This window comes from Protomyctophum parallelum, assembly GCF_964188405.1.
Source record: "Protomyctophum parallelum genome assembly, chromosome: 18".
Lineage (NCBI taxonomy): Eukaryota > Metazoa > Chordata > Actinopteri > Myctophiformes > Myctophidae > Protomyctophum > Protomyctophum parallelum.
The window spans coordinates 26,466,266-26,479,517 of NC_139716.1; the positions used below are offsets into that span (position 1 = coordinate 26,466,266).

General features: G+C 42.7%; 1 protein-coding gene across 2 annotated transcripts; it reads right to left on the bottom strand.

Moving 5' to 3' along the window:
- Window positions 1-309: 309 nt before the first annotated feature.
- LOC310875706 (uncharacterized protein) lies at window positions 310-11,762 on the bottom strand. Of its 2 annotated transcripts, XM_083789020.1 has the most exons (7): window positions 11,538-11,762; window positions 5,890-5,975; window positions 4,112-4,201; window positions 3,840-3,914; window positions 1,178-1,248; window positions 904-1,075; window positions 310-719 (listed from the first exon to the last, which is right to left on the bottom strand). In XM_083789020.1, the coding sequence occupies exons 2-7, from the start codon at window positions 5,944-5,946 to the stop codon at window positions 519-521; spliced, it is 666 nt and encodes a 221-aa protein (XP_083645146.1). In that variant the 5' UTR covers window positions 5,947-5,975; window positions 11,538-11,762; the 3' UTR covers window positions 310-518. The 2 variants fall into 2 exon arrangements, with proteins under 2 accessions (XP_083645146.1, XP_083645147.1); XM_083789021.1 differs by lacking the exon at window positions 3,840-3,914.
- Between the last annotated feature and the right edge of the window lie 1,490 nt (window positions 11,763-13,252).

Here is a 13,252-nt window from a genome sequence, read left to right on the forward strand (position 1 = left end):
AAATCCTTTCTAAAAAATCACACCCGTGTGAAGTGAGGGGCGCTAATATATTAAAGTCTAACTCATGTTGATTAGGTGATGTAATGGTGATGTAAAACAAACGGTGCAAACACAAACATTAAACGCCATTAACAATAAAGAGACAATATGACGTAAATGACACATTATGACGTACATTTTCCCTTCATTGTCAATGCGTTTACAAAACAAACATTGAACTAAAGACAAACATTAATTAAACCTGTGTATAGGAGGGGCTGGCGCCCCTCAAAAACAAAGGTTCCTACTGTTATAGGACAGCTGGCACTGTCTTGCCAGCTGTTTACAATGACCTGAACACTCCTCACAGTACTAATGTTATTAGATTAGAACCTGAACCCTTACGTTTGCCGTTTGGACACATCCGGTCCAATGCTGTCACTAGAGTTGAGGGTTGAGAGTGAGAAAATGTCGATTATTTTGTATGTTTTTTGGTCTCGGGTATGAAAAGAAACCTAAAAGAATAATGGGGTTGGCCGTCAAATGCTTGCCCACGGCAGCAGAAAAGACACGAGGAACATGACGAGGGACAGCGAGAGGGGGAGCGAGACGAGAAGGATGACCGGAAGAGACGGGGACGATGACCACAGAGATGCCATGCGTCCGCAATACTCCGGAGACTTCTGTCCCTCCATGCTCTGCCGACAGATGACCAACGGCCTGACCTGAGACACGCTCTCCTGAAACAGAGAAAGAGAAGCAAGAAAGAAATATTGAATGAAAAGAGAACATAATGTCACACGATATGATATAATTATTCGTCTGTGACAGTCGTAACTATAAGCACCGACTATCACATGACGTAACGATATTATCCGCTCCCGACCGGATCATAAACCCGAAAAGGAATGCTTCCCAGGCTACCTCCAGAATGGTCCTGCTGTTTGCCTTATGGGGACTGAGCCGGAGGTTCCACCGATGGGACCGGTGGCTGCGTCCGCCATCGTCCTCGCTCTCTGTGGTGTCCTGACGTGCCACCCGTGGACGCCTGCGTCTCCGCGAGCTGATTCGCTGGAGAGAGCCTGACTCCTGCAACCTGGACCAATGAAGTCGAAGATTAAAAATCTCAGATGGGAATAAGGGGAAAAGAACAAGTTGTGTGTGTGTGTGCGTGTGTGTGTGTGCGCGCGCGCCAAACCTGCTGTCTGTATCCTCCGTGTCAGCATCTGCGTCGCTGTCTCCTTGAGGATCAGACAAGACACACTCTTCCTGCAATACATGAATATGACTGTGTGACTCACTTAACCCACTTAAGACCTGAGGCCGATTCTATAACAGTTAAAGTATAAAAATATGTTGCTATATCAGTGTTGCTCAAAACTTTTTCATGTCAAGGACCCCTACAAATGTTTTATGTATTTGGCCGCCTACCCCCGTCTCAAAATATTTTGTTCCAGAGACAACCAGTAACAAAGATTGAAGTTAAAAAAATTGCTTAAAAAACATTTTCAAAGATTTGCACACTAAAAAAGAATAGCTTGTATTATCTACTATTTTTAAATAAGCAAAGTAGATCGGAATGCGGTCTTGTCTAACTTTGGATGCCTCTGCCTTATAGTCCCCGGTGAATAGGCAGGTTGCTATTCACTGGTAACCTAACTTTGGTTTTGTAGGCTTGGATTTGACTAAAAAGCCCCCCTTTTAAAATACATACATACTGTACGTACGTACATACATACACACACATACATACATGCATATACCCATCGAGCTCACTGTATTTTTGGAACAGCAGTGGGTATGTGTGTGAGTGTGCTGACGTCTGCTGATATGCATGTTTGTGTGTACTTGTATGTGTGCGCGACACGTTGGTCCGTGTGTGTGTGTGTGTGTGTGTGTGTGTGTGTGTGTGTGTGTGTGTGTGTGTGTGTGTGTGTGTGCGTGCCCTCTTGTATCTGCGAGCACGAGCATGCACAACTTAATTAGGCTGTGACTAAGAGTTATTTCGCAGTGATTCACCGGACCCCTCAGTAAAACAGGTGCAGTTCATGGGTAATTATTAACTACGGCTCTGCATAACTGGCCTAACGTCAGACTGGTGGGCGTTTCATGACTGGCCTAACGTCAGACTGGTGGGCGTTTCATGACTGGCCTAACGTCAGACTGGTGGGCGTTTCATGACTGGCCTAACGTCAGACTGGTGGGCGTTTCATGACTGGCCTAACGTCAGACTGGTGGGCGTTTCATGACTGGCCTAACGTCAGACTGGTGGGCGTTTCATGACTGGCCTAACGTCAGACTGGTGGGCGTTTCATGACTGGCCTAACGTCAGACTGGTGGGCGTTTCATGACTGGCCTAACGTCAGACTGGTGGGCGTTTCATGACTGGCCTAACGTCAGACTGGTGGGCGTTTCATGACTGGCCTAACGTCAGACTGGTGGGCGTTTCATGACTGGCCTAACGTCAGACTGGTGGGCGTTTCATGACTGGCCTAACGTCAGACTGGTGGGCGTTTCATGACTGGCCTAACGTCAGACTGGTGGGCGTTTCATGCGGCTTCCATGAAACGTACAACGATGACAGAGCCCCAAGAGGGTTTCATACACAACAAAGTCTGGAGTGTTAGGAACTCCCGATTATCCTTCGCTCACAACGCATCACGTACGTTGCGAAACGTTGTGAGTGAGCTTGCAGGTCTGCTATTTTCGCCAAATCTTCGCCTATTTTCGCCTACTCGACAGACGCTAGAGTTTAGAGTTTCTATTGTAGGGTTGTGAGGGTGAGGGTTGAGGTTGAGTTGGCCATCTTAGCCCGTAGCACTTGCCCTAGCCTCAGTGACCTTACAGGCTAAACTTAAAGATGGAGTGCCGTGATTTCTTCCCACCCTAAAACATGATCATCAGGTCTTATTGTTATATAAGGTATAGTTTTTTCAAAAAAAGTGTACAGTATTTGTTAAAATGTTGTTTTTATGTGGGCACGCCGCACGCCCACCAGTTCATTAAGTATGCCTGGTTTGCCTGGTGGGTGGTGATCCACCTGAACTGAAGCCACACCCACAGCTGTAGTTGTATGATAAAGGGGGAGGGGTTAGGGTAGGGGCTGATAGTGTGATGCCACTATATTACTGTTTATTTAATTTGCCCGTTTGACTATCAAGGGTTCAGCCTCCAGGGAAACCCTAAATACAAAGTTAATACACAATTGCATATACAAACGACTCCAGGGTGTCTAATGAAGTACTGTCACGGTGTCACCTCATAGACACTGGAAAACTGGAAAAATACAACAATTGTGGCACTCCCTCTTTAAGTAACTTAGATAGCATTTTATGTAGACATACCACTCTATAGTGTATATGTATAGATTCATTATATAGATATTCCATTGTTAGGTGCTTAGCTTACGTATGAATCATGATGACTAATTAAAAGAGTTTTTTACTCTTAATCCAGAGTGACTTGCTTACTGCAAGTAAAATGGTGGTTGGGAGGTGGAGGAATCAGCACTGGAGATCGCCCAGATGAACATACACTATGCTACACGCACATTGATATTGGCAATAGACGACAGAAGTGTCCCCCGAGCGAACGCATGTTGTCATTCCAACCAAGCACCCCACAAGGTGATTTCACTCATAAGCTCAGCCATAACAAAAGAGAGAGATGTGGTCATATTGAAACACAAGGGGTAGACACTAGACAGGCAACCGCGCGCACGCGCACACACACACACACACACACACACACACACACACACACACACACACACACACACACACACACACACACACACACACACACACACACACACACACACACACACACACACACACACACACACACACACACACAGTTACCTCTGTGCCATATCCATCAGAGTACCTGGTTATCACCACCCTGTTCTTCCCACACTGGTCACACATCAAAGTTTCCTAAATACACAAGAAATATACTGTATAAAAGTGTGTGTGTGTGTGTGTGTGTGTGTGTGTGTGTGTGTGTGTGTGTGTGTGTGTGTGTGTGTGTGTGTGTGTGTGTGTGTGTGTGTGTGTGTGTGTGCTAAAGATTTTGAGGCGATGGCACCAATGTTTGTCGACACACACTGTAAGTTAGAGGAAGGAGTTCTCACCAGTGGAGGCGCGTGTGTGTTTGACACTGGAGCACTGGGACCAGTCTGGCAGAGACACACCATGTCCAGTTCGCCACAACTCGCCCCCATCTAACAGAGGGAGAGAGACGGGGGGTGACAGAGACAGAGAGATTCACCAAATTCTACAAATAATCAGTAGGCCTAATCAGACTTTTCCAAAAACCTTCAAAAATAGCAGATGCACAAGCTGTGAGCTGACCAGGCCTCCCTATAAAGTACATATGCTATTTTTGAAAATCCAGCGCTAAAATCTAAAATTATACAGATGCTTTCCTTTTCTTTTTTCTTTTTTATGTTTTTTTGTGTGGCTTTCGCCTTTATTTTATTTTATTTTATGGAGGGACAGACAGTAGGCTGACAGCAAATGGGGAGAGAGATGGGGGGAGGACATGCAGTAAGGGCCGTCGGGATCGGCACACTGGCACACTGCCAGACTGGATTACCAGCCAAGGTGCCTGGACCACTGAGCCATGGCCCAGGCCTGCTTTCCTGGTTTTAATGGAAAAATCACACCCGTGTGAACTGAGTGGTGCAACTCACCCCCCCCCCCCCCTTTCCCCCTCCTCTCTCTCTCTCTCTCTCTCTCTCTCATATTAGCAGGCAACAGTACAGCACTATCTCTCTCTCTATTTCTGGCACAACAGCATCCGCTACTGGTACTGATAGTCATACTCATGCTCATTAACGACACATAGGTGAACAACACGGACATTGCTGTTCCTTGGAGTGGTTGCACCACTCAAAAATACAGACTGTGTGAGAGACTCGGAGTAGAGTCGCTGCTTCTTCGCCTGGGAGCCAGCTTAGGTGGTTCGGGCATGGTTAGGATGCCTCTCGGGTGTCTGCCTAGGGAGGTCCTTGAGGCACGTCCCACTGGAAGGAGACCCCGTGGCAGACCAATGCGCAGTTGGAGGAAACACATCGACTCACTGGCCTTGGAACGTTTCTCGGGATCCCCCAGGAGGAAGTCACTAATGTTGCTCTGGAGAGGGAAGTCTGGAACACTCTGGTGGAGCTGTTGCCCCCGCGACCCGACTACGGATAAGCGGTTGAAGATGGATGGATGGATGGACAGACTGTGATGGAGAGATGCTGACAAGGCACTTAAGTATATTAGTGCCATTCTGTGAAGTGATTTCCTTATGTTAAAAATACTGTATATATCCATCTATCTCCAGCGCCAACAAAGATATGCATATGCTGTCATTGTACTAATAGTATCACTTTGACAGCACAATGTAGCTGTCAGTATGTGTATCGTATACGTATAGAGCCACAGCCACTCAGCCAGACCAATATATCAGTCTGAACAAGATATCGGCCATGAATTTTGACAACTTACAATTTAGGCATTCAGCAGACGCTCTTAATCCAGAGCGACTTCACTTGTCTTACAGTAAGCAAGAACAATATGGCAACACAAAAACCTGGTAAAACATTGGCCAGATTGTCAAATATTAGAAGAAAGAGACAAAAAATTATGATTATTTTAGTGGGTCGCAGCCTGAAAAGGTTGAGAACCACTGTCATAGTCGTAATGACATACTTTCTAGCTTCAATCACATATCTGCTCGCATCCAATTTCCTCTGTCAACTAAACCACTTTTCGATAAGCGGTCATCCTAGCTTAATGTTTGCAAGAGATAGTTACATAACCTCATTTGCATCGTAGATTCCAAAAGCAGAATCCATTCTCACGCACACACACACACACACACACACACACACACACACACACACACACACACACCCCTTACCTCATTGTAGGATGTCTCTCTGGAGGAAAGGAGGGGGTTCAATTCCCTCCGAGGCATACCCTTTGAACTGGCTCACATAGACCAGCCTGAACACAACACAACACAACACAACACAACACAACACAACACAACACAACACAAGTTACACAACACAACACAACACAAGCTAGTTAGTGCACTGTTTCTCAACATCAGGTCCAGGGACCACCAGGGGGTCCACACATGTCATGGAGGTATATAGATATATTTTTGGGCTTTTTCTGCCTTTATTGGATTGGATAGTGTACACTGTACAGTATGGTGACAGGAAATGGGGAGAGATATGGGGGGTGACACGCAGCAAAGGTCGTTGGGATCGGGAGTCGAACCCGCGACACGTCGTTATGCTGGCTTATAGCAATAGGTGCCCGGACTGCTACACTAGCTGCCCGGGCCAGCTCACGGATATTATTGCAGTGTGTTGTGAGTGAGCTTGTAGATCAATAGCCTATACCACTATAAACAAGTAGACAAAGCTACATTACAGTAATTCCAAGTGCAAAATGTACCTTTATGATAATTATAGAATATAACTGACACTCAATACCTGTCCCATTTTCTTTTGTTTGTTTTTCAATATTATTATTCTCCTTAAGTCTTTTGATGATGATGATGATGATGATGATGATGACGACAACTATAGAATATCTGGTGACGCGAGGTTAGGTCTGCCTATGATGCTATCACTGCAGGGTGGGGTTACACTCTGACCTCACTGTCTCCACTCTGACGTCAGATCCACTCCCACACAATCATAAACTGCTACAGTACGGTTCAACTCAACAGCTGTTTAGAGCAGTTATTTCATTCGGTGAGTGTGACCACGCACGCGCGTATATACGTGTGCGTGTGTGCGTGTGGGAGGGAATGGTATATGGATACTCTGAGGCTTCGTACACATAAAGAACAACTGTGCTGTGCTCTGCCTGTGTTTCATGGCCGCCCCAATGCTTTTCCGTGGTTTGACCAAACACTTGTGTTTGATTGCCCCCCATCACAGATCACACACAACTGTTTCCATTGGAAAAGCATTGAGGCGGCCATGAAACACGGACAGCACAGAGCATGTTGGTCTGATATGTGTGTACGAAGCCTGAAAAGAACCTATACAGGCTACTTCAACTCATGGGACACGTGTGCCACACCGCCACCACCACCACGTGAAGATATTGTAATAGAAAAAGTTATATGAGCCTATTATATTAGGCCTATAAAGAAAGACCACTAGGCTATAGACCATGCATACATGGGTCAATTTATGATTGATCATGATAATTAGTATAAGTAAAAGTACTCAGTAGGCCCTACTGTACCTCACTCATTCTTGAGATGAGGGACAAAAGTGGAAAAAACATGTCCCACACATAAGAGCCTTATTATTGTTAAAAATTAATTAATTTAATAAAAATAAAAGCACTTGCAAAGTTAAATGTAATACAGTTGTGCATTATTATGCCATTAATTTCATTATAATTGTTTTCATATGCCATCTGAATTAGTTAAAAGCAGGCACTGTACCCAAAAACGCCTGTATTTAGCCTGTCCCCAGCAAGTGGTCATAATTTCAAACTGCTAAAAAAGTGTCTAATACTGTCACAATCACATAAATATACATACTAAATTAAAGTAGATTGTCAACAACATAGCAAACAATATACACAATAATTTTAATTTATATTTTCCATTAGATATCTCATATCAAATGTGTGTCCCACGTCTCCCGTCAACTCCGTCAGGTTTTTTAAAAGTCTTAAATTAATCAGAAAATATTGTCGACAGATTTAGCCTGAAGACTCCTTTTCCAAGTCCCGTTTGTATTTGTTGCAACAGTGGAGCACCTGGTCTGACAAGCATTCAATTGTTTGATATTTTAAACAAACAATGTTGATATCAGGGTGGTCACAGCTTTTACATGTCAACTCCGTCAGGACATTATTATGATCTTTGTTAAGAATTCCAAAATAATGTTTATTATAAAAGTTTAGGGTTAGGTTTAGCTAACAAATGAAGCAAAAACAAAATGGCTACATTGTACTACAGAGGGTTAAGATGAAAACAAATGACATTTTGTCAACTCCGTCAGACGTCAACTCCGTCAGGGTTTGTGTCTGACGGAGTTGACATGTATCTGACGGAGTTGACAAAAGTGTTCCTAAAACAATAAAATGATAGTTTTTGAATAATGGGACGTATTCTAATTTGGCACACAGTTAGAGCATGCCTTAAGGAACATTTTTGGCTATAGGGCCATCACAGATTTGTCTCGTGGTGACCATGGCAGCCATTTTCCAAAATTGCCGCCACCTGATGTTATTTTACAATAACTCAAGTTCTACACCACCTAGGATCTTGATTCTGGTGACTAAGACTACATTTTCAAGGATGAGGGATACATTGGTACTATTTAGATTTGTCCTGTGACCATGGCAGCCATTGTTTTTCAAAATGGCCGCCACCTGCTGTTATTTTACAATAACTTAAGTTTTAGACCACATAGGATCTTGATTCTGCCGACTAATAATACATTTTAAAAGATGAGGAATACAGTGGTACTATTTAGATTTGTCCTGTGACCATGGCAGCCATTGTTTTTCAAAGTGACCACCAACCTGCTGTTATTTTACCAATAACTTAAGTTTTAGACCACCAAGGATCTTGATTCTGGCGACTAATCATTACATTTTCAAGGATGAACTTTCTCTGGGAGGGGTCAGGGCTTATTTCAGGTGCAGGTTGAGTTGCTACTGACAGGACATTAAAAGGAGGTGGGCTTTTGGCCTTTGACTTGTCTCTTTCAGGTACAGACGCACAGTTTGACTTCACTGGCCACTGCAGTGTGGCGTTGTATCTTGGTGGCCTCCTGCCAGTGTTTCTCCATCCTTCTCATGAGCTCTGTGTTCTGGGGCTCTGTTATAGTCAACTTACATTGTCTTGGCTGGAGATTGCTTTCCTGCAGGGTCCAGCCCAGTCTTGTGCAGATGGCTGCTGGCCCACCTGGAGGCCCCAACCTCACTTGTTTGGTTGGTGTGATTAGGTGGGGTGGTCTTCCCCAATCAGGATGAAGGGTTTGACCCTTTCAAACGGCAGTCTGGCCAAGTGTCTGTATTTAGTTGTGAGGCTAGATACAGGATACGATTGCTCACCCAGCCCCAGGTGACTTGAGGTGAAGGCTCCTTTGATTTGGTAACATTGCTTTGGTTGACATGCTGGGGACACAGAACGACACTGATGCCTTCAGTGACTGCACATCCTGCCTGATAGTCCTGAAGGCAGATCTTCTGTCTTCAGTCTTTCACTGCTCACTGTTCACCTCAAGCAGGTCTTCAAGGTGTTTGCCTTTGCACAGGCTATATGGCTAGGACTCATGCTTCAACCACTCAGAGAACTCCAACAGGGTGTTGGTTGCTCCTGGGCCGCAGAGCATTGTGCGGCAGAATTCAGCTCTCATCTCTGGTGGCAGCTTGTTGAGGAGTCGTGCAACATGTGAGCCGCATCTAAGTTCTGTGTCTCCCTCTGGGCCTAGGGTAGACACTTGCTATTTTCCGTAACACTAATTGGTGGGGCTGTCCAAACTTGTTGTTTAGGTGTCAATCGGGTCTCTGTTTGTGAAGTCGGGTCTAGGTGGTCTAGAAGATGAGTTATTTAGTCAGGGGATATTAATACAATCTGGTAATAAATTCCTTATCAAGAATGTTCTTCACCAATGTGTTTGGAAGGGTGTCTACTAACATATCCCACATTGCTTTATATTCAACCACCCTAGGGGACCTTTTGACAGCTGCTGAAAGTTGGGGTACCATCAACAACCTATATAAGGCAAAATGTTCATTATGCTTTAAGTAGCATGTGACATGTCAAACTAGGGAGTTTTCATGATTCTGAATGCATTCCAAGCATTGGCTATGCACGAAGAACACTCCTTGGGCTGAAAACGGCCATAGCCATCATCACAAAATGAGGTCAGCACATTTGGGCAAGTGGATATATGGCCGAATTTAGCCCAAGGGGTTTGACCCCTAGTTTGGCCATAGACTCCCTAGTTTTGCCATAGCAACTTGGTATGGTACCCAACTTTCAGCAGCTGTCAAAAATGCCTCTAGGGTGGTTCAATAGAAACCAATGTGGGATATGTTAGTAGACACCTTTACAAACACATTGGTGAAAAAAATCTTGGTAAGAAATGTATTCACAGATTTGACATTATTCTGATAATAGGCCTATTCCCTGACTAAATTGGTAAAATAATAGCAGGTCCACCATTTTTTTTAAATGGCTGCCATTGTCACGGGATAAATCTAAATACATAAAACTGTATTCCTCCTCATTGAAAATGTAGGATTAGTCATCAGAATCAAGATCCTAGGTGGTGTAGAACTTGAGTTATTGGGAAATAACAGAAAGTTGGCGGCCATTTTGAAAAATGTCTACCATGGTCATAGGACAAATCTAAATAGTACCAATGTATCCCACATCCTTGAAAATGTATGATTAGTCACCAGAATCAAGATCCTAGGTGATGTAGAACTTGAGTTATTGTAAGATAACGGCAGGTGGCTGCCATTTTGAAAATGGCTGCCATGGTCACAGGGCCAATATAAATAGTACCACTGTATTCCTCATCCTTGAAAATGTGGGATTAGTCACCAGAATCAAGATCCTAGGTGATCTAGAACCTAAATCAGTTAAACTTGTCAACTCCGTCAGATGTTCGTCAACTCCGTCAGATGTTCGTCCCGTGATGTTTTTGTTAATTTCCAAAGAAATAGAAAATGTGATGTTAAATATTTTGTGCATATGTATTGAAACACCAACTGAAATGATACGTAATGATGATTTTTTTTTTTTTTACATGGTTTTCATGTTATAATATTGAAAATAGAGGTTGAAATGACGGATTTGAGAAATTGGATATTTCATAATAGTGTGATATTGGAAAAAAACAATATTAAAATAATTGTATTACTTAACTTGATTACTGAAAGCCATTATAAGAGAACTGAGGACTTTATATTATTGTTGAAATTATCAAATTCAATTAAAAGGTATTTTAGTGTGTCTGACGGAGTTGACATGAATCGGGTATTAAGTGCATAAATGTCCCATTTTAGAAAGAAATGTTATGCGAAAAACCTGTTCCTTCTCAATATTGGTAGTTGAGACCTGTGTCTACAAATACATCCATTTGATTTGAATGTATCTTAAAAAAAAAAAAATCCAGTTTGAAAAAAGTTTTGTCCCTTATCTCAAGAATGGGTGACCTATATTTATGCTAAATTATCAGCAGTCTAGCATACTCTAAAGCGGTGGGCAAATGTTTTACATAATCTTAAACGCGTCACAAAATGCAAAATGCCAGCTGTCACTGTCACGCATAACAGCTGGTCAGCAGAGCAGTCTCCGCACTCCAATTACGTAATACGGGGGTACCAACTTTTCCATTCGCATCATCCCACGAACTGTCAAGAGGATTAGCCCATGCTGCTATATCGCAACAAAAATAAATAATCACACAACCCTGACATCTGTGCCTCAAACTCTGATGTTATATTGAAATACACTTAAATAAAAAATAAAAGCAATAGCCTACGCTGTAAATCCTATAACCTTACCTTTAACTTGAATGCATCCTTCTGAGAGAATATTCCATGTATCCAAATCCTTTATATTTCAAGGTAGTGGACAATAATACGGCAGCAGCAGAGGTTGTCTTTGCAGAACTGTGGAGCCATGAGCTTGCAGCGATTGTAAAATATCAGTCATTATTATGCTCTGTGTGATGGTGATGATGATGTCAGAACGAACGCCGACGAATAATGATCGACAGCCAGGGAATCGGCGCCGGCGCGCTGACCACAATAAAGGTTCCAAATCGAAAGTGTTCCAAAGACAACGCGGGGGCGCGCAGAAAGGCGGGGCTGCATGGGGGAGATTATATGGATCATGGAGCTGGAGGCAGGATCCGCTGGAGGGGAGATCAGAATCAGATGATCATCACTGTGATGTTTTTTACTTTAATCAATGCATTATTTATTCTGCATTTGAGCCACGGACCACCATTTGATTACATTTAGATTTATCCTCTCAGATTCAAAAACTAAAGAATATTGTGTTCATGTGTTGTCATTGTCATTGCAAGATTATAAATTGCACAATTCCAAACAGAATTGATGTTGGAATACCATATATTATATAGGAGAGATAACAGGCAAACGTTTGATCAAAATAAAAATAAATCTATATTCTATAATTGTGTAAACTTCTTTAAAATTAAGTAACACAGATGTTTAACAATCATGTATTATACAAACTCGAGTGTAAAATGAAACCAAATGGACCCGTAATGGTTGTTAATCCATTTGGTTGTTAATCTCAAGAGTTAAAGTTCTATAAGGGTTCATTTGGTTACCAACTTTCCATCATTTATCTGCATGGGGACCACCTGGAACCTCCTCAAGTAGGCTACCACACGTTGGTGGTCCTCGGACCACTGGTTGAAAACCACTGCTTCTTTCCCTGATAGCTTTTAATTTCCCCAAAACATTATAAAAAAATAACTGAAAAAAGTAATTAAAAAAACACGGGCACCACACGTATTAGGAGGGCAGACTGCATGGGCTTCAGTCAACCGAAAAAAGGATGGGTGTTTTTGATGAATCTATCATGGTATAAATGGAGTTTGAAGTTACAATGGGTTTTTATATATATAGGGGGAAAGGCAGCCAAAATGAATATCTAATTAAAATCTAAATACTGAATCGAGCAACTTAAAAACTGTCTGGGGTGAGTAGATGATAAAATCACCAAAAGTTTTTTTGAAAGTGAAATATCCCTTTAAAGGAGCTTGCTAATTCAGTCAAATTCTCTTTGAGATATCTGATTGATGCCAATTTAAGTTCAACCATAGCCAAGACAACTAAGATTAACAGTGCCTGTATCCGATTGTCCATTCAGGCATTCTAATTTCACATATTTGGACAATCCTAGAAGTGACAAACTGAGTTTTTGTCCATTGCAGTCAAATAGTAGGCAGCAGTAGCCCATAAGGGCCAGGGATTTACCATACTGTAAATCCTGAACGTATATATTTCCTCAAGGCAAAGTTGGAACATAATTATTTTCTGACTTTCCGAGCTATATCTATATCTGAGTAGCCTATCCCAGGGGCAAACAAACAAACAAACAAACAAACAAACACAAACATCTCTGCACAGAGTCTGCAGAGAGAGAATGTTTTCGGTGGACACATGTGTGCACGCAGTAGCCTACTCCGGGGTATAGTTTCATCAAAGGAAATCATCCGGAAATGACCATTCCCATGGGAAAT

Coding starts and splice junctions, on each gene's coding strand:
- LOC310875706 (XM_083789020.1), bottom strand. CDS start 5,946: ATGCCTCGGAGGGAATTGAACCCCCTCCTTTCCTCCAGAGAGACATCC. Junction 4,202..5,889: donor GAGAGACATCCTACAATGAG/GTAAGGGGTGTG, acceptor TCCCTCTGTTAG/ATGGGGGCGAGTTGTGGCGA. Junction 1,076..1,177: donor ACGGAGGATACAGACAGCAG/GTTTGGCGCGCG, acceptor TCATTGGTCCAG/GTTGCAGGAGTCAGGCTCTC.